Source organism: Hirundo rustica, chromosome 27 (assembly GCF_015227805.2).
Source record: "Hirundo rustica isolate bHirRus1 chromosome 27, bHirRus1.pri.v3, whole genome shotgun sequence".
Classification (NCBI taxonomy): Eukaryota; Metazoa; Chordata; class Aves; order Passeriformes; family Hirundinidae; genus Hirundo; species Hirundo rustica.
In genome coordinates, this window is record NC_053476.1 from 3,502,119 (window position 1) to 3,520,024 (window position 17,906).

General features: G+C 58.6%; 3 protein-coding genes and 1 long non-coding RNA gene across 4 annotated transcripts; 1 reads left to right on the plus strand and 3 right to left on the minus strand.

The window, feature by feature from the left end:
- Positions 1 to 1,204: 1,204 nt before the first annotated feature.
- On the minus strand, positions 1,205 to 3,004 carry CSF3 (colony stimulating factor 3). The gene is made up of 5 exons (XM_040087502.1): positions 2,989 to 3,004; positions 2,427 to 2,596; positions 1,972 to 2,079; positions 1,706 to 1,852; positions 1,205 to 1,375 (listed from the first exon to the last, which is right to left on the minus strand). The coding sequence occupies exons 1-5, from the start codon at positions 3,002 to 3,004 to the stop codon at positions 1,205 to 1,207; spliced, it is 612 nt and encodes a 203-aa protein (XP_039943436.1).
- Positions 3,005 to 5,333: 2,329 nt separating this feature from the next.
- On the minus strand, positions 5,334 to 10,979 carry PSMD3 (proteasome 26S subunit, non-ATPase 3). Its single transcript, XM_040087269.2, has 12 exons — positions 10,790 to 10,979; positions 9,709 to 9,899; positions 8,824 to 8,961; positions 8,503 to 8,639; positions 8,225 to 8,415; positions 7,955 to 8,058; positions 6,903 to 7,017; positions 6,577 to 6,696; positions 6,397 to 6,500; positions 6,032 to 6,187; positions 5,883 to 5,933; positions 5,334 to 5,787 (listed from the first exon to the last, which is right to left on the minus strand). The coding sequence occupies exons 1-12, from the start codon at positions 10,959 to 10,961 to the stop codon at positions 5,710 to 5,712; spliced, it is 1,557 nt and encodes a 518-aa protein (XP_039943203.1). The 5' UTR covers positions 10,962 to 10,979; the 3' UTR covers positions 5,334 to 5,709.
- A 568-nt stretch (positions 10,980 to 11,547) lies between these two features.
- LOC120763737 (uncharacterized) lies at positions 11,548 to 16,023 on the plus strand. Its single transcript, XR_005704123.2, has 3 exons — positions 11,548 to 12,017; positions 15,476 to 15,708; positions 15,933 to 16,023. It is a non-coding gene; the product is annotated as an uncharacterized LOC120763737 (long non-coding RNA).
- On the minus strand, positions 12,345 to 17,810 carry LOC120763735 (gasdermin-A3-like). Its single transcript, XM_040087270.1, has 10 exons — positions 17,160 to 17,810; positions 15,821 to 16,085; positions 15,462 to 15,657; positions 15,051 to 15,216; positions 14,885 to 14,978; positions 14,427 to 14,480; positions 14,032 to 14,186; positions 13,691 to 13,841; positions 12,895 to 12,968; positions 12,345 to 12,755 (listed from the first exon to the last, which is right to left on the minus strand). Exons 2-10 carry the CDS (start codon positions 16,038 to 16,040, stop codon positions 12,519 to 12,521), a joined length of 1,347 nt encoding a protein of 448 aa, XP_039943204.1. The 5' UTR covers positions 16,041 to 16,085; positions 17,160 to 17,810; the 3' UTR covers positions 12,345 to 12,518.
- Between the last annotated feature and the right edge of the window lie 96 nt (positions 17,811 to 17,906).

Below are 17,906 nucleotides of genomic sequence, written 5' to 3' on the forward strand. Positions count from 1 at the left end.
ACAGATTCCCTGTGTGACAGCAGCAGCGGAAGTGTGGCAGGGGACCCCCAGTGCCACCAGCCCCGGGATGAGCCCACAAACCAGCTCTGGGCATGGTGCCGGTGCCCTCAGCGGGCGCTGCCAGCCCGGGTGGCTTCCGGAGCTTTCTAGGAATCGGCTCTTGCCCAAGCAGCACTCCCGGAGGGGAGGAAGCGGCCATCCCACGGTGCCTCCTGGCCCTCAGCGGGCTCCACCCGTGGGCTGGGGGCACTGGGGGGGCTGCATTTCATCTTCCTGAGCTGACACCAGCAGCCACAGCCCAGCCCCAAAGTCCCATTCCCTCATCCCTCATGTCTCTGTCCCTATGTCCCCACGCCCCTGGCCACTCTGCCTCCCTCCCACGCAAGCAGGAGACAGCGGAACAGAGAGAGAGAGAGTGCAAAAATAGTTTATTTCCATTTTTATCACATAGAAAAAAAAAAAAAAAAGCGGGTGTTTCTTGGGGGCTCACCCAGCTGCGGCAATAAATACAGTACAAAACCCCCCACGCCCGGAGCTCCCACGCAGCCACGGGACCGGGGCTGCGTCAGGCTCAGGAGGATGGGAACGTGTCCAAGTGGCTCTTTCCGGCCAGGGATGGGCACAAATAAGTTAAACTGCAATAAGTGCTCTGAGTTTAGCTGGGAAGGGGGACAGAGCAGAGATGCAGCTCCCCGAAGTGCTGGGGCTCCCTGGGAAAGCCTCATCCGGCTGCATCCCTATGGTTCTTCTCCCGTCCCTCCCTAGTGGCTAATAAATATTAGTTACTAGAAATAACACCCATCAGATGTGTCCCTGCAGGCTGCAGCCCGGACAGGGAGATGCTGCTCTGGAGCATCCTCATCCTGAGGATGAAGGTGTTTTCCCCGTGGGATGCTGCAGCAGCCCCAGCAGTGAGAGCCGTGGGGAAACTGAGGCACAGGCAATGCCGGCGGCAGCTGTGGGGGCTCAGCCCAGCTCCAGAACCTCGTAGCAGAGATACGCTTGTGTTTAAATATTAAACAAGGGTGATGCTGCACAGGTACCTGTGCACGGATCCACCGCGGGATCCCCTGGCGCCTGCCCGGGGGCCGCGGGCGGGGGAGCATCCCCAGACAGATAAATATTAAATAGCCATAAATATTAAATAAGCAGGAAGTGGGGTGCTCCCGGGATGTCCCTCGGGTGGGACATCCACAAACAGGGGTCAGAGGCTGGCGAGGTGCCGCAGTGCCCGGTACGCCGTCTCCAGGAACCGCTGGAAGTTGGCCAGGATGAAGAAACCGCCGACTTGGTGGTGGAAGTGGGAGGAGAAGGTGGGGAGAGGGTCCTGGTTCTCTGAGGGGTACGTCACTGTGGCCAGGCCCAGGTCCTCCATCTGCAGCCAGGCAGAGGCAGAGGCATCAGTTCCAGGCCTGGAGAAGGCCCCTGGCCGAGTGTGACCCTCCTGGGGATGCAGTTCCCACTGTGCCCACCCATCCCTGCAAATGCAGCTCCCACTGTGCCCACCCATCCCTGTGAATTCAGCTCCCACCGTGCCCACCCTTCCCTTGGGATGCAGCTCCCACCGTGCCCACCTATCCCTGCGAATGCAGCTCCCACCGTGCCCACCCATCCCTGTGAATTCAGCTCGCACCGTGCCCACCCTTCCCCTGGGATGCGCCTGCTCTGCCCACCTGTCCCCACAGTCCCCCCTTCGCCCCCGCACCTGCTGCTGGATGTTGGAGGACAGGTTGGCCATGTCCAGCTGCAGGGTCTCCACCAGCCCAGAGTGCCCGGGCAGCAGGGCCCGGATGGTGGCCAGAGAGCCGTGGTAGACGCGGAGCCCGGCACGGATCTGGCTGAAGCAGGTCTCCTGTGGTGGGCATGGTGTGGTCAGTGGGGCCGGGCGTGGCCTGACCACCAAGACACGGGGGGCTCTGGGGTGCCCCGAGCCGTGATGGAGCTGAGCAGCTCATAGCAGGGTGCACTCACTGCCTGGAAGCTGCGCTTGTGACACTGCTCCAGCGGCACCTGTGCGATGTCCAGGTCCTGCCGCACCAGCAGCAGCTCGTCCTCCTTGCACAGCTGGAAGGTGTCACACTGTGGGTAAAGGGGACAGGGTCAGGACACCAGAGGACCCCGACACCCCCAGCACCTGCCGGCATCCCATCCCTGGTCTGTGGGACCCTGTGCAGCCCAGCCAGGAGGAGGGAGGGGATGGAGTGGACCCGGCGCAATGGGGACAGAGCTGTGGCTGCGCTGGCAAGTGTGAACCCAGGAAAGTCACCACGTGTCCCTGGTGGGTGCCCCAACACCCCTGGGCCGAGCCTTGGGCAGTGCAGGGGACCCCGCTGGCTCCTGGCCCTGCGGTGCCGATAAGGGCAGGGAGGGGAAGGTCACCTTATCTGTGACCTCTCAGCGGCTGCCACCCCCTCCACGGGACTCACCACCACGCGCTGCAGCGCAGCCACATCCCCGCGGATCTTGCGGGTGAACTCGAGGTTCCTCTGCAGGAAGAGCTGGAAGTCCTGGTCCCCTGAGAGCTCTGTCAGTGGTGCCCCATGCAGCGCCCGCCACGGCGCCCACAGCAGCACACCCAGCAGCAGCGCCAGCCCACCTGCGGGGACAGCGGCTCAGCGTCCAGCAGACACCCCGGGGAGCCCCGACCCCTCGGCCAGGATGGGCTCAGCAACCTGGGGATGGTGTCGGCAGCGTGGCCTGGGGAAGGGGCAGAGACCCCAAAAGGGGAGAGGGACCAGTGTTCCCTGCATCCCACCGGTGCCGAGGGCAGCAGCAGGGGGCTCTGGGAGTGTGGGCGCAGCAGGTGCTAAAGGTAGGGTGGGTTTGTGGCTGCTCTGTGTGCAGTGGGTGCTGTGGTTGTGGGGGCAGCGGGTGCTATGGGCAAAGTGGGTTTTAGGGGTGTTTTGGGTGCAGCGGGAGCAGCGGGGGAAGCGGGTGTAATGGGAGCACTGGGAGATGGTGGTGCTGCAGCGGACGCTGGGTACTCACGGGTGAGGAAGCACATGGTGGGTGCCCGGCTCGGTGTTTCCTCCTCTGTGCAGTGCGGCCCTGCCCAGTCCGGCCCGGCTCCGCTCTCTCCTGCCTGGCTGTGCTCATTGATCCGGGGGCATTTATAGCGCACGGGCCTCGGGGGTTCTCACCGATGAGGCAACAGCGCGATTGCTTCACTGCCTTAATCACAGCATGCAAATCTCGCGAACCGGGTGCTCGACCGCGGCCACGGCATGGGGCTTTCCCGGTGGGCAGCGGTGCCCCCCGGTGCGGCTGCAGTAGCCCGGTGGAGCCCAGGCACCGAGGCGGGTGCCGGCACAGGGCAGGTGGTGCCTTGGTGACTCATTAACCTGCTCGCAGGGCTCCCACCACGCCGGCCAGGTGAGCCGGTGCCCAGCACTGCAGGGTCATGTGCAGGGTCACTCGCAGGGTCACTCGCAGGTGACCGGCCAAGGGGATGGTGGCTTCCCGCTGCTGCTGTCACTCTGGGATTGTCCCCATGCCCGGCCCACGTGGGCAGCACCCCTTGTCAGCTGCCCCAGACCAAACCCCGGCATCAGGGCGGATGTTGGTGTGACCTCCATGGTCGTGGCACCAACTGGAGGTGTCAAGGTGCGACCTGGTCCAGGCACCTGCCCAGGGCTGTGGCTCCCCGGGGCAGCACCACGGGGCCAGATCCTGCCCTGCCGGGCGCTGTGGGGCCGGGTTTTGCCCAGTGTCCCCACGTGCTGCACCAAGCACATCGGGCTGACCCCACCTGCCAGGGCCGAGCCCCCCCTCTGCCCCTGCAGGGAAGAGGCTTCTGGGGCAGCCCTTGGCAAGGGGTGGCTGCTCCCGGCCCCGTTGCGCTGACGAGGGAATTTTGGCTCGTGCCAGTTCCCGCAAGTCCTTCCAGGATCTGTTGGGCCGGTGCCAGCTGGCCGGCTCCTGCCCGGCACGGGCTGCCCGGGGCACGGGAGGCACCCGCTCGCCTCACAGCCCCGGACGGGGTGACCCCAGGGCAGCACTGGGCTGGGGAGGCTCATTCTGCACCCCTGACCCCTGGCTGGGTCCCATTGCTGCCCTCCTGGAGGATGTGTGGACAGGGATGGGGACAGGGATGGGGACAGGGAACCCGGGCTCTGTAGGTTGCAGATGTTGGTGGGCACTGGAATGGGCCACACACCCCTTGGGGTAGTTTGTGGGGTACAGTTTGTGAGGTACAGCCACAGCACCAGTCCCAGAAGCTGGAAGTCCTAGAAATTCCTGCCTCCAGCTGGGAAATAAACCCCGGTCAGTACCAAGAAGAGCCTTCCTGGCACAGGCAGGTGTTAACTCAAACCTGCTGATGACCTCCCTTCAAACCTGGCAGCACTAAACGTTCTGCGCCCCGGATGTGTGAAAGGACCTTGGCAGTAGAGACTGTTCATGGGATTTTTGGGAGAAACAAATCCCCCCAGCTGTGCCTGTCCCCACCGTGGAGCCGGGGAGAGCCGGTGGCCACCGAGGGGCTCAGCAGGGTCCCCTCAATCTGAGCCCCCACGGGGTCCCCCCAGAGCCGATCTGCCCCCTCAGCAGGATGGTTGGTGCTTTCAGGAATTGTGATGGGGGCGTGGGGGGGTTGAATCAGCGCCCAAAGGCCCTGTCAGCTTTCCAAGGAAGGAAGTGGTTTCAAATCTGAAACCGTGGGTGTTGGGGGGTGGGGGAAGGAGCTGGTCCAGCAAACACCCCCCACCCACCACGGGCCTGGAGCTGCTCAGTCCAGGGACTGTCCTGGGCATCCACCCCGTTGTGTTTCGGCCTCGTGGTCACTCTTCCTCTTCCCAGAGCCCAACCCAGGCACCCTCAGCCTGTTCTCAGCATCTGCCAACACCCCAGCGCTCCTGGGATGTCCCTGTGTCCCCAGTGCCAGCCCCAGCACCCCTGACTGGGCTCTCGCCTCTTTTGGTCTCACTCAGAGCGGGAAGGGGCTGGGACAGCCCGGCTCTTGACCTGCAGCCCTGGCTGCCATCCCGGCATGGGCGTGGCTGGGAGATTCCCAGATTTTCTCAGAGAACTCATCCCAGATGCTGATGGGACCCACCTGGAGCAGCTGCATGTCCCCCTGTCCCCACCACCCCCAGGGTTGGTGTTGTGGGGCACAAGAGGGGCTTTGTGCTTTTCCCCATGGAATCCTCCTGGGATACCATCCCAGAGCTGCTGGGGCCACTCCAGGCATGGAGACAAAGCCCCAGGCCCCCAGGATGGCCTGACCAGATCTAGTTCCATCTCTGGTGCCTCGCCCCAGGGAGAGAGCAGAGACCCCAGACCAGCCCCATGCGCCCTCCCCATCCCAACAAACCCGCAGCAGGAGCCACCCAGGCTGGTGTTTTTCCATCTTTTATTTTAAAAGTCATAACTGAAGTTTAACAAAGTTTGACCCCGTTTTTGTCGTGGGAACTGGGAGGGGGCACCAGTGGAGACCCCACTCCTGCTCCCTCCAGCCCCGCTCCCCTCGCAGCCCCCCTGGCATCGGCTCCGATGTCACCACAGGGATCCTTTTAAGGATGTTTATTGGGGAGGGGGTCCCACCACAAGTGCAGGTGGTCAGGGGGTGCGGGCCCAGGGAACCCCCCATGTCCCCTCCCACGGTAGAGACATGCAGGGATCTATAAAAGGGGGTCTGGGGGGGGACGGAGGGCCCTGCTCAGCCACCATCTGTCCAAGGGACAAATAAAAAAGTACAGCCAGGGCCCAGGGTCATGGAAAACCATCGTCATCGTCCTCTGCCATCTCCTTGGCGAACTCCAGGTCCTGCTGCTCGCGCTCCCGGCGCTCCTGGAAAGCAAAGGCCGAGGTTGGTGGCGGGTGGGGACAGGAGCCACGTCCTTGCCGTGGCCACGACGGCTGCAGAGACCGCGGCGAGATCTCACCTCTGCAGATTCCAAGTCCTTGTTGTAAGATTTGGGTGGGAACCTCATGGCCTGGAGAAAAAGAAAGAGGAAGAGGAGCTCAGAGCTGAGCCAGCCCTGAGCCGTGTCCCGCTGTCCCCGTCAGGGAGCCGGGGACGCGCCGTGCTCACCTTCACGGACATGTTGTGGATGTCGAGGCAGAAGGAGATGCGCTGGTGGAAGGCCAGCTGGGGCTCCCGCGTGGAGTAGATGTCGATCATCTCCTTGGACTGGACGTAGCCCTTCTCGTGGTTGATGCTGGCCTCGATCACGCCGTCCCGGATGGCCTGCGAGCCCGGGCACGGGGCAGGGCACGGGGTGTCCCCGAGGGCTCACAGAGCGGGGACGTGGCGCTCTGAGTGTCCCCAGGTTTCCCTGGAGGAGCCTCAACCCAAACCCAGCGGTGCTGCGGGGAGGGGGTGCGGGGGAACGGGGCAGGGCGGGGGGCTGTGGGGACCCCGGGACCCCAGAGGGATGGGACTCCCTGTGCTGCTACCTTGGCAACGATGAACTCGGCGTCCTCGGGGCTGTCCAGCTGCAGCTTCTGGGCGATGTCGGCCAGGGAGATGCGGGAGTAGGAGAGGCTGATCATGCGGACACCTGCAGGGAGAAGGGAACGGGATGCAGCCCCCACAAAGCCCGCCCAGCTCCAGGGGGTCCCCAAACACCCTCCTACCTGTCTTGATGACGTTGTGCCTCAGCCGAATGATCAGGGTGTAGGTGCCATCGGCCTGGAACTTGTCCCCAAACTGGTCAAGGACTTGGTTGAACTTGGCCAGGTTCCCCGTCCTGACAGCTGGAAAGGGGGGAGGAGAAACATTGGGAAAAGCGAGTCAGGGCTGGCTGACTTCCTCCTCCTCCTCCTTCCCAAGTGGCATCTACATGCAAGTCCCATCAAGGGGAGAGAAGAGAATTCCCACTGGGCCCCTTCCCAGTCAGGATATTCCATGATTCTCTGACGGTGCAGGAAGGACAGAGACAGGCAGGGGTGGGCAGCCGTACCCTGGGTCAGCAGGAAGTAGGGCATGAGCGAGCGCTTGAGCGAGGGCTGCCGGAACTGGAGCCTGTCCGGGATCTCCCCGAGGAGCAGCTCCACCACGATGAGCAGCTTGTGCACCTGGGCCAGAGCAAGACCCTGAGTGAGTCCCCACGGGGCCTGAAACCGTCCCTGTGCACTCCAAGGGGTCCTGCACCCATCCATCCCCGTAGGGCACAAGATCCCAGGAGATCCCAAACCCATTCCTGTCCCTGGGAAGTTCCAAACCTAGGAGGTCCTGCACCTGTCATCCCTGCAGGGCCCAACACCCCAGGAGGTCCCAAACCTGTCCCTGCAGAGCCCAACCCTGAGGGGTTCCAGAGCTCATCCTGGAAGGTGCCAAGCCTGGGAGGTCCCAGAACCATCCCCATGGAGCCCAACCCTGGGCAGTTCTGGACCTGACCCTGGGAAGTTCCAAATCCCAGGGGACCTGACTCCACAGGGGCCTGACATCCAAGGAGGTCCCAAACCACTCTACAACTTCCTGAAGGGTGACTGTGCTCAGCTGGGGTTGGTCTCTTTCTCCAGGCAGCAAATGATAGAATGAGAGGACACAGCCTCAGGCTGCATCAAGGGAAATACAGGTTGGATATTAGGAAAAAGCTTTTCATGGAAAGAGTGATAAAGTACTGGAATGGTCTGCCCGGGGTGGTGGAGTCACCATCCCTGGCTGTGTTTAAAGAAAGACTGGATGTGGCACTCAGTGCCATGGTTTAGTTGAGGTGTTAGGGCATGGGTTGGACTCAATGATCTTGAAGGTCTTTTCCACCCTAGACATTCTGTGATTCTGTGAAACCTGTCCCCAGCATGTTCCAAACCTGGGAGGTCCCAAACTAAACTCCATGGAGCCTGACACCCCCGAAGGTCCCAAACCTGGGAGTTCCCAAACCTGGGAAGTCCGAGACCAAATTCCACGGGGCCTGACATCCCAGAAGGTCCCCCATCCAAGCCCCGTGAGATCCCAACCCCGAGGGGTCTCAGACCCATCCCAGAGGGGTCCTGCCCCCTCCCCGCTCACCGTCTGCTTGAAGCCGACGGCCGTGTGCTGCGGGGCCTTGCGCAGGGCGTTGGTCATGGTCCTCCGCGCCTCCGAGTATTCCAGCTGGATGGCCTTGATCCGCCCTGCGCCCACACGGGGCGGGTGGGGAAAGCCACGCAGTGAATCCACCCTGACCTACATGCATGGGGCTCCAAATCCTGCCTGGAAGCCCCCACCTCCAGCTGCTCAAAGGGGGTCTCCTCGGTGCAGGGTGCCAAGGAGGCAGGGCAGGCGCCAAGCCTCGCTCACCTGTGTAGTACAGGTACCGAGCCCACTCGTTGTTGTTGGCCTGCTCAGGGAACACGGACTTGGAGACGAGCTTCTCGGCCTGGTCGTAGAGGTTGTAGTGCAGGTAATTCCTCAGGAGCAGGTTCAGGAGCGTGGCCTGGCCGTCGGCGTCGTGGCGCAGCGTGGCCGTGCGGAGCCGGGCGTGCAGGAAGCTGCGGGGAGGGACAGGGAGTCAGGGAAGAGGGAGGAGAACAGGGGGGTCAAATCCAGGGAGAGCCCATCCACGGGAGCCATCCCACCTCCGGACCACGTCGAGTTTGTTCAGGAATTCGTAGATGCGGGAGTGGTAATAGTAACACTTGGCCACCACCAGGTCCAGGGCCCGGCGGTTCTGGGAGCTGATCTTCTGCATCAGGTCATCGGACACTTTCTGAGCCTGCGGGAGGGGAGGGGAGGGGAGGTCAGAGCACGGGGACTGACCCCAGGAGGGGCACAGACCACCTGGGCTGTGGGGCTGAGCCTGGGGGAGCAACCGGACACTGCTGGGATGAGGGGAGAGCACAGGACAGGCAGGGGATGCCCGGGGAGCAGGAGCACTGCAGGGCAGCTCAGGGTCTCACCTCGGGGTACCTCTTGCTGTTCATCAGGTAGATGACGAGCAGCAGCTGCAGGTAGGCCTCCACCTCTGGCAGGAGAGGGGCTGAGGCTGCTTTCCCCGTCCGCGGGCGGAACTGCAGCTCGGCTTCTGTGTCCATGGACTGAGGGGAGAGAGAAATTCTGGGTCACTGTCCCTGTGTGGAGACAGCTCTGCTCCGCGTGTGACAGGAGCCGGGCCAGGACTGCAAGGACCTGTCCCTGCTCACGTGGGTGTCTGAGCAGAGGGGCTGCTCATCCCCAGTGTCCCCAAATTCCACTGCCCTATTCCAGAGGCTCCTAGAAGAGGGAAAGAATCATAGAATCCCAGACTTTTTTGGGCTGGAGGGGCTTTCAAGTCCATCCAGTCCCACCCCCTGCCATGGGTAGGGACACCTTCCACTAAACCAGGTTGCTCCAAGGCCCATCCAACCCAGCCCTGGACACTTCCAGGGATGGGGCAGCCACAGCTTTCCTGGGAAATCCACTCCAGCGCTTCACTGCCCTCACAGGGAAGAATTTCTGGGCAATATCCCATCTAATCCTGCCCTCTTGTCAGTGGCAGGCCATTCCCTCTTGTCCTGTCATTCCAAGCACTTGTAAATAGTCCCTCTCCATCTTTCCTGTTGCTTCTTCACATACCACAATCAGGTCACCCCTAAACCTCTTCTTCAGGCCGATCCACCCCAATTCTCCCCGTCTTTCCTCACAGCTGAGCTGCTCCATCCCTTTGATTATCCTCTGGATTCACCCCTACAGCTCCACATCCTTCCTGTGCTGAGACCCCTGAGCTGGGGCAGCTCTGCTGGGGGGGTGTCACCAGAGCAGGGCAGAGGTGAGGGCAGGCGTCCCTTCCCCACTCCTGTCCCTACCTCCTCCAGGAATCCCAGCAGGAAGTCCCTGACAGTGCAGTTGGAGGTGAAGAAGCCGTGGATGGCCTTGTGCAGCACGTTGGGGTTGAGGCGGCGCGAGGTGGAGGGCAGAGCCCGCAGCGCCCGCAGGACGTAGCGCGGCTCCTTCCCCGACACCGCCTTCTCCAGCTGCTTCACGTGCTCCTTGATGTCTGCGGGGGGCACATGGACACCCCTCACCCCAAATCCTCCGCCCGGAGCACCCCGGAGCAAAGCCAGGGCTGCCCCTTCCTGTGTTCTGAGGTCTCCCTGCCCTCAGGGCTGTCCCTGCTTGGGGCAGGGGGCTGCTGAGGCCCTTGCAGTTTTCTTCCTCCTCCCGAAGGGTTCCAGCCTCCCTCTGCACCCCCGTGGGGTCCCACCACGGCAGGTCTGCAGCCCCCCTGTCCCTCACAGTCTGTCCCCAAAACAAGACTGGGGGCCAGACTGTGACCCTCACCCTCACTGTCACAGAGCTGCCCCGATTCCCTTCCACAGTGACCACCCCCAAAACACAGCTCCATCTCCCATTCTTCAGTGACTGCCCCCGAAACCAACCTCCCCCTTCCTTTCCCTCACACACTGCCCCAATTACCCTTCTCCACAGCGTCTCCCCCACCGAAAACACACTTCCCATCTCCGTTTCCCTCTCTGTGCCCCCTAAATCCCTTTCCCCATAGCGACACCTCCCCAAACACACCTCCCCTCTCCCTTTCCCAGACGCTGCCCACCAGCTCCCCTTCCCCAAAGTGTTCCTAAACTCACCTCTCATTTCTCTTTCCCTCAGAGCCCCCTCCTACTGTCCACCCCCGTCACTGATCCCGCCATTTCCCTCCTCCAACACCTTTCCAGCCCCTTTCCCACCCCTCCTCACGTACCCCCACCCTGACCCCCTCCCCAGCCCCCTCAGGGCTTCCTATACCTCCCCCCTGCCCCCTTCCTCCAACATTCCCCCTCTCAGGGGTTCCCCCGATCTGTGCCAGGTCCCTTCTACCCCAAGACACCCCCCAGTCCCCCCCCCATCGCCACAGACACCCCCATTACAACAACACCCCCACCCCCTCACCCTCCAGCGTGATCGCGTCCAGCTCCCGCTGCGGCTGCCTCTCGCCGCCCGCCTCGGGGGCCACCGGCGCCGCCTCCTCGTGCATCTCGACGTCGGGGGGCGCGGGCGGGGGTCCCTCCGGGGGCGCCTTGGCCTTGTCGCCGCGGCGGCGGGACGCGCCGTCCTGCTTCATGGCGTGACACTGCACAACGGGCCGCCAGGAGCGACCAGCCGAGCGCCGAGCGACACACGAGCGTCTCCTTCCGCCTTCCGCTCGGCCGTTTCCGCCGTCGCTCGGGTTGTTCCGCCTAGCTCTCGGGCAGCTCAGGCGCCGCTCGGGGAGTTCAGTCGCGCCTGCTCTCCTGGACGCTCTCGGGTGTTTCCGTCTTCGCTCGTAGATTTTCGTCTCATTCTCGGGCGTTTTGGCCGAGCCCTTTCGGAGGGTTCCGGCAAATGATCGGCTTCTTTCGGCTCGCTCCTTCGGGGATGTCCGTAGAGCTTTCGGGAGTTTCCGCCGAGCTCTGAGCTGTTCCCGCCTTTTGGGGGCGCGAGCGAGGGCGAGTCTTCGCTGAGGCGTAGCGCGAGGGCCCGTGAGGGGCTCGGCTGTGGCGGAGGGTCCCGTGAGGGGATCGGCTGTGGCGGGGGATCCCGTGAAGGGTCCCGTGAGGGGCTCGGCTGGTCCAGGTCGGGGATTCCGTGAAGGATCCCGTGAGGGGCTCGGCTATGGAGGGGGAATCCCGTGAAGGGTCCCATGAGGGGCCGGGCTGGGGCCAGGTCGGGGATTCCGTGAAGGGTCCCGTGAGGGCCTCGGCTGTGGCGGAAGGTCCCGTGAGGGGATCGGCTGTGGCGGGGGAATCCCGTGAAGGGTCCCATGAGGGGCCGGGCTGGGGCCAGGTCGGGGATTCCGTGAAGGGTCCCGTGAGGGGCTGTCCCGGGACAGGAGATCCGTGAAGGGTCCCTTGTGGTCCATGTCGGGTTGGGCTGGGACCGGGGATCCCGTGAAGGGTCCTTTTTGGGCTTGGGAATCCCGTGAGTGGTCCGGTGAGGAGGCGAGCTGGGGGCTGGGAGCAGCGGTCCCATGAGGGGTCAGGTTGATGTTGGGCGTTCTATGAGGGGTCTGGTCTGGGACTGGGGCCATAGGGTCCTGTGACGGTTCCAGATTAGGGCCGGACTCCCCTCGTAGCTGTTGTGAGGCAGAGCCTGGCCCCTGGTGCTGGAGATCCGCCCAGAGCCGTCCGTGCCAACACAGGTGAGCAGTGCTTCCCCTTGCAGGTGCCCCTGGCCTCCAGGGACCCTCCCAGTGCCCATCAACCTGAGGGATCTCCCGACTTCCCCCCCAGGGCTAAGCGCCTGTATTTTTCGTAAAGCATCCCAAGCTTCTCAGATGTGCTGTGGGATCAAAACCATGCAAAAATGAGAAATTGACACTGAGAAAACCCAGTTGCATAGCAAAAAGGTCCTCTTTATAAAGTGGTAATGAGAGTATGGTTGCTCTAAAGTGCTGCCTGTGTTCCTCAAGCATCTCAGGGTTGATGGCAGTGTTGGGACCAGGGAGGTGTCAGTGAAGTGAATCCACTTTGATATCCAACCTTTAATATCCATAATGAATTTTCCTGCCTTAAATTTGCTTTTCCCAGCCAAAAGCAGCCTTGAGCATCAACAAGGATGATATTGGGAGAGAAACCTGTCTCATCAGCAGAGATTTCCCAACGCTTTACCGAGGGTTTCCCTGAGCAGGGCCAGGTGCCTCCTACTCAGAGCCACTCAGGAGGTTGAGGGTGTACAGGGCCACAAACAGGGCTGCCACGGCCTCGAAGGGTTGATGCCTAGGGACAGCTGATCCATCTTCCTGGAGCTGCACTCCACTCAGCTCCACCAGGGCCATGGTTAACCTCTGTTCCTCTTCGTGTGGGAAGGAGAGCAGCCTGGTATCCACAAAGAAAGTCTCCTTCCCCTTATCCAGGTCATGTTTCAAGAGGTTTTCAACCTTCACAGCAACAACAACAAAAAGCAAAATCAGAATTTCAATCAGTTGTCAACTTGGGACATCACTATGGAAATGTTGTTATAATTAACATAGCCCCTGCCTTCCCTAGAAAGGAGCCAAGTGTGATGTGTGTTCTCACCAGCTTCAGCTGTTGCGACACAATCTTCCTTTCCAAGGATTCCAGCAGCAGCACCAGCTGATCCTCCATTAACTCTGCAGAAATAAACGGGGTTTAGATCCAAAACATTGCAACAATATTAGTGGCGGGATGGGAATGGTGAGCAGGATGGGAAAGAGTGAAGAGGGTGGGAAGGGTGATCATTCCTTGTAGGAAATGGTTGTTTGGTCAAAGGTTCTTTGGATGTTTAATAGAAAGGATTTGTGCAGGCTCAGGGTGAGAGTGATCTGGCTGTTACTCACAGAATCATGGAATACTGGGCTGGAAGGGATCTTTAAGGATCTTTGCTGTCCAACTCCCATCCCTGCACAGGACAATCTCAGCAATCGCAGCGTGTGCTGAGAGCATTGTCCAGCCCCTCGTGGAGCTGTGTGAGCCTTGGGGCTGTGACCATTCCCTGGGGAGTCTGTTCAGTGCCTGAGCAGCCTCTGGGATAAGAACCTTTCCCTGATATCAACCGAAACCTCCCAGGCACAGCTGCAGCCGTTTGCTTGGCTCCTGTCGCTGGTCAGCAGAGCAGAGATCTGGGCTGCCCCTTGGGCAGAAGCTGTGACTGAACTCTGAGGGAGCTGGGAGCCCTGGCTGGGTGCAGAGGGGATTTCTGTCCTCTCCCCTCCATGGGACTCGGATGTAGATTCCACTTGAGGAGAAGGAGGAGGAGGAGGAGGAGGAGGAGGAGGAGGAGAAGGCAGGAAGGAGTGTCAGGACTGGGAGTCATCCTTGCCTCAGTTTCCCTCACAAAGACCCAAAGCCTCACCATGCAGAGCATCGAGGACGTAGGTGATTCCCTCTGCCAGCAGAAGGAGACGGTCTCTTGGAGAACGTTGTAAAGTGCTGAACAGGGCTTGCAAGTCTGGGCTCTCAGTTTTCAGCTCATAACCATCATTTTGCTCAGGAATATCTTCCATCTGGGGGAACAAGGAAAAGAAATGTCAGGATTTGAGAGCTGAGGCTGCTGCTTGTCCAGAGCAGAGAGATGTGCTGAGTGAGGGAATTTTGGATGGACAGCTGTGGCACAGGGCAGGTGACTTGTGGGGCAAGAGGTGTGGTCCTGGGTGTGTCTGTATAAATGATGGCAGTAAGAAAAGCTTCACTTACTGTCTGACTGAGCTCTTGAAGGAGGTTCTTGTCTCCCATCACGGCTTTGATGGTGTTTAAGATTATGAGCTGCTGGTCAGAAGACAGCTCGGAGAAAATTCGGCAGGAGTATTTAACTTCTGTCACCACTACTCCTAAATTTCCTAGGGAGGGACCTGCAAACCAGAAGGAGTCCAAATCTGTCACTTGAGTTCTAGGAGTTCACAGGCAGCATTAAACTCTGTGTGAAACACTCGTATGTGTGTTTTTGAAGCAATAAGGAATTTGGGCAGTTGTGATGTCTCAGGGAAGAGGTAAATGCATCTCTCCTGGTGATTTATTTAATGCTGGGAGATTCCATCTTACCCAAAGCAGCTAAAAGTTTGCATGTCGAATCAGTAACATACATTACTTACCATCAGCTACATAAGCTTGCCTTCTCACAGCTTTTGCTGGGAAATAATCCAGATCTGAAAGAGGATAAAAAGGATGTTAACCTTGTTCTATACCAGCCTTCCCAATGGTGGCACCCACCCAGTTCCTTCCTCGACTCTTCTCTTCTGAGTAGGGAAGGAAAAGAAACACTCAAACTCTGCTCTCTGTGCCATTTGTCAACAGGAGCTCTGCAGCTCCTGAAATGTAGATATGAGGCTTCCTTCTTTCCTTTCTTTACTGACTCCCCACCAAAGAGCATCTTTGACCTTACATGGGTTATCTGAGCTTTCCGCGGTGATTTCAGTCCCTCACACTGCCTCCACGTCTTTGCAGACAAGCTGAGGGTAGCTCTGGGGCCAAGTGATATTTCATAAAATGTTCTTCCTCTAGTGCACCTTTTCTGAAGTGGAGAACTTGGTCATTTCTGGAAGCTGCTTACCCCATGCTCCATCTCTAATGTGTAGTGGGATGGTCCTGAAGGCCAGGGTGCAGCCTTTGGGTATGACTATGCTTTGTTTGTCCTCCCTGATGCTCTGGAGAAAGAAAACGACCTGTTAGAACACTTAGGTGCAGATGTTGGGGAAGGAGGGAGACAGAAGTCAAACCTTTGCACAGAATGTGGCATGAAGTTTGGTCTTGAAGCCCCCGCCTGCCTTGGTGGATTCCTTGTAGACGGTCTCCTCCGAGGCTTCGAGGATTTCAGTGACCACATGCAGACTGATGTCTGTTCTCCGTAGCTGTCGGATGAAGGAATGATCCATGTTGATTTCCCTAAAAGAGTAAAAGGTTAGGAAGGGTTTGGAGCAGCAGGAGCAGCTGAGGCAGCTGGGGGGGAGAAGCCTGTAGAAGAGGGGGGTCAGGGGTGACCTTGTCACTCTATTCCCTCTCTAACCTGGCCTAGTTAGGGGAAATTCATGCCCTAAGGTATTAATCTTGGTTTTAGGCTGTTGAAAACCCATTGTTGATGTGATGTGTGCTGGAGGGGGATGACTGGAGCTCCCTTTGTCATTGCTTACCTTTCTCTTCTCAGTGCCTCCAGTGATTCCGGTGATACACTTTTCTTCTGTGGCGTAATGGAAAACTCTTTGGACAAGGAGGCAGCTCCTTGCAGCTCTACATTTGCAGGGTCTAAAGAAATGCTGAGACCTCCATCAGCTTGGTCAGCACTGACTTTTGTGAGAGTAAATTGGCTGGAATCCTGATGGATGAACTCTGAAATAATTCCATGAGTTATGTTGAGCAGGACTACACAGACTCATCACTGTAAGTACATTGTACACAAGAAAGCTGGAACTTGGTACAGTTTAGCCACAAACTGTTCAGAAACATTATCTATGGTATTTGATACATTGATATTGATAAATTTGGGCTTTACCTATGAGTGTACCATCTTGTCCTGGCAGCAGCACATCATCCAGTGTGAACCCTGTGCGCTGGTAGTAGGGAGCTCGGTGGAATATGGTTTTTGGTTTGGTTTTTTTTTTCAGGAGATAAAGAGGCCTGAAGTGCTCATTGTGTGCGATGCTCTCCACAGGGACCATTTCCTTCTTTGGATCCATTTGCTTTACGATGAATTTGGTGAGTTTTTTAAACATTCTGCTGTGACTGAGGTTCTGAAGCAAAGCCAAGTGGATTTGTGCCTTGGGAGAGAGGGAACAGAAGCTAAGCTGAATTACTTGACATAATAAGAGGACATTGCAACAAAGTGTTACTTTAATGATTAAGAAGATTTCAAAATAATGACTGAAAATCCCCCTCACCGTCCAGGGTTTTCACAGGGAGTGTTTGGAGAGGAAGCAGAAGGAGCTGTGGGTTGTTTACCCTTGCCCCCCTTTGCTGGTGAAACCCAGTGATTGTGCAGAGAGAGCACAGCTGGCAAACTCTGAGGATGCTGATTTTAGGGACAAATGTGCCCGAAAACAGAGAGAAAATAGCCCAGCTCAGCCTCATTTGGCAGACCCTGTTGGTCTGAAGGGGAGAGCTGGTATTTGAAGACCAGAAAGAAATCCACGTTTCTTTTCTGAGATAGCTTTATCAAAAAGTTTCAGTTTCACTGTTCTGGTGCTTTACGGGATGGAGCTGTGGATGGGAAATTGAGCAATCCAGACTAGTTTTGCTTGGAAAGGACCTTAAGGCTCATCCCGTTCCTTTCCCTGCCGTGGTCAGGGACATATCCAGTCTCCAAGGCTGCTCCAAGCATTCTCCACCCTGGTTGCAGACACTTCCATGGATACAGCAGCCACAGTTTCTCTGGGCAAACAGTTCTGGGGGCTCAGCAACCTCAGACAGAGGATTTCTTGCCAATATCCCATCTAATCATGCCTTCTTTGAGTTTAAACCATTCCAAAAACAAATAGCTTTGTGTGCTCAAGCCAGTGCTTAGTAGCACTTGCAGGATTCATTCTCTTGAAAGTCTCCAAGAGGAGAAGAAAAACTAAAGAAGAGCACTTAAAGAGAAAGCTCCCACCAATCCTCTCCCGTACCCAACGCTCTGGGATAATGCACTTGCCTGTGTGTGGGGTGGGGGGCGTGCGGAGCAGACCGGGGGGCTCCCGAGGTGATGCGGCCTCTGGAGAGCAGCGGGACTGGGGAGATCTCTGCCTTCCCTTCTGCTCAGAGGTGTGGAAGTGTTTGCTATGTACAGGAGCAGTGAGTCACACAGGAAGCTCGCTCCTGTGCAAACCCAGAGCAAAGAAAAAATTGATTTCCCTTACCTTGCTAATGGGGGACGGCTCCCTGAAGCAACACCTGGACTGGGGCACTGTTAGACCCGATCCGTGCTGGAGGATGCCTGGCTGCTCCCAGCAGCTTATCAGGAGTTGTTCCCAGCTGTGAGATCACTTCAGCAATTTAACATCCTCATCACCAGCGTTCCGCTTCCACAAATCGGCCGTGGCTTGCGTAACACTTCCTTTTAAGTCGTTGAGTGGAATCCATTACACGGGCTGTGGATAACTCAAACTGTTTCTACAGAGGCAGGAGATTAAGTCCAGTGCTGGAAGTGTCCCAGACCAGACTGGACAGGAAGGTGTCCCTGCCCCTGGCAGCAGGTGGGACTGCATTGGCTTTAAGGTCCCTTCCAGCCAAATCATTCCATCATTACATGATTCAACTTTATTGAGCCATGTATCGCTGCTGTTCTTTTACAGATGGAGAAATGAACTCAGGAGGGGATGTTGGCAAGAAATTCCTCCCTGTGAGGGCGGGGTGAGGCCCTGGCACAGGTTTCCCAGAGAAGCTGTGGCTGCCCCATCCCTGGCAGTGTCCAAAGCCAGACTGGACAGGGCTTGGAGCAGCCTGGGATAGTGGAAGGTGTCCCTGCCCTTGGCAGGGGGTGGGAATGGATTAGCCTTCAGGTGCCTTCCAGCCCGAGGGATTCCACATTTCCTGGATTCACTGCCGTGTTTGTTTGACAGCAGCAGACATCCCTGTGAAGATTCCAGGTCTCAAGTGCATGTTTT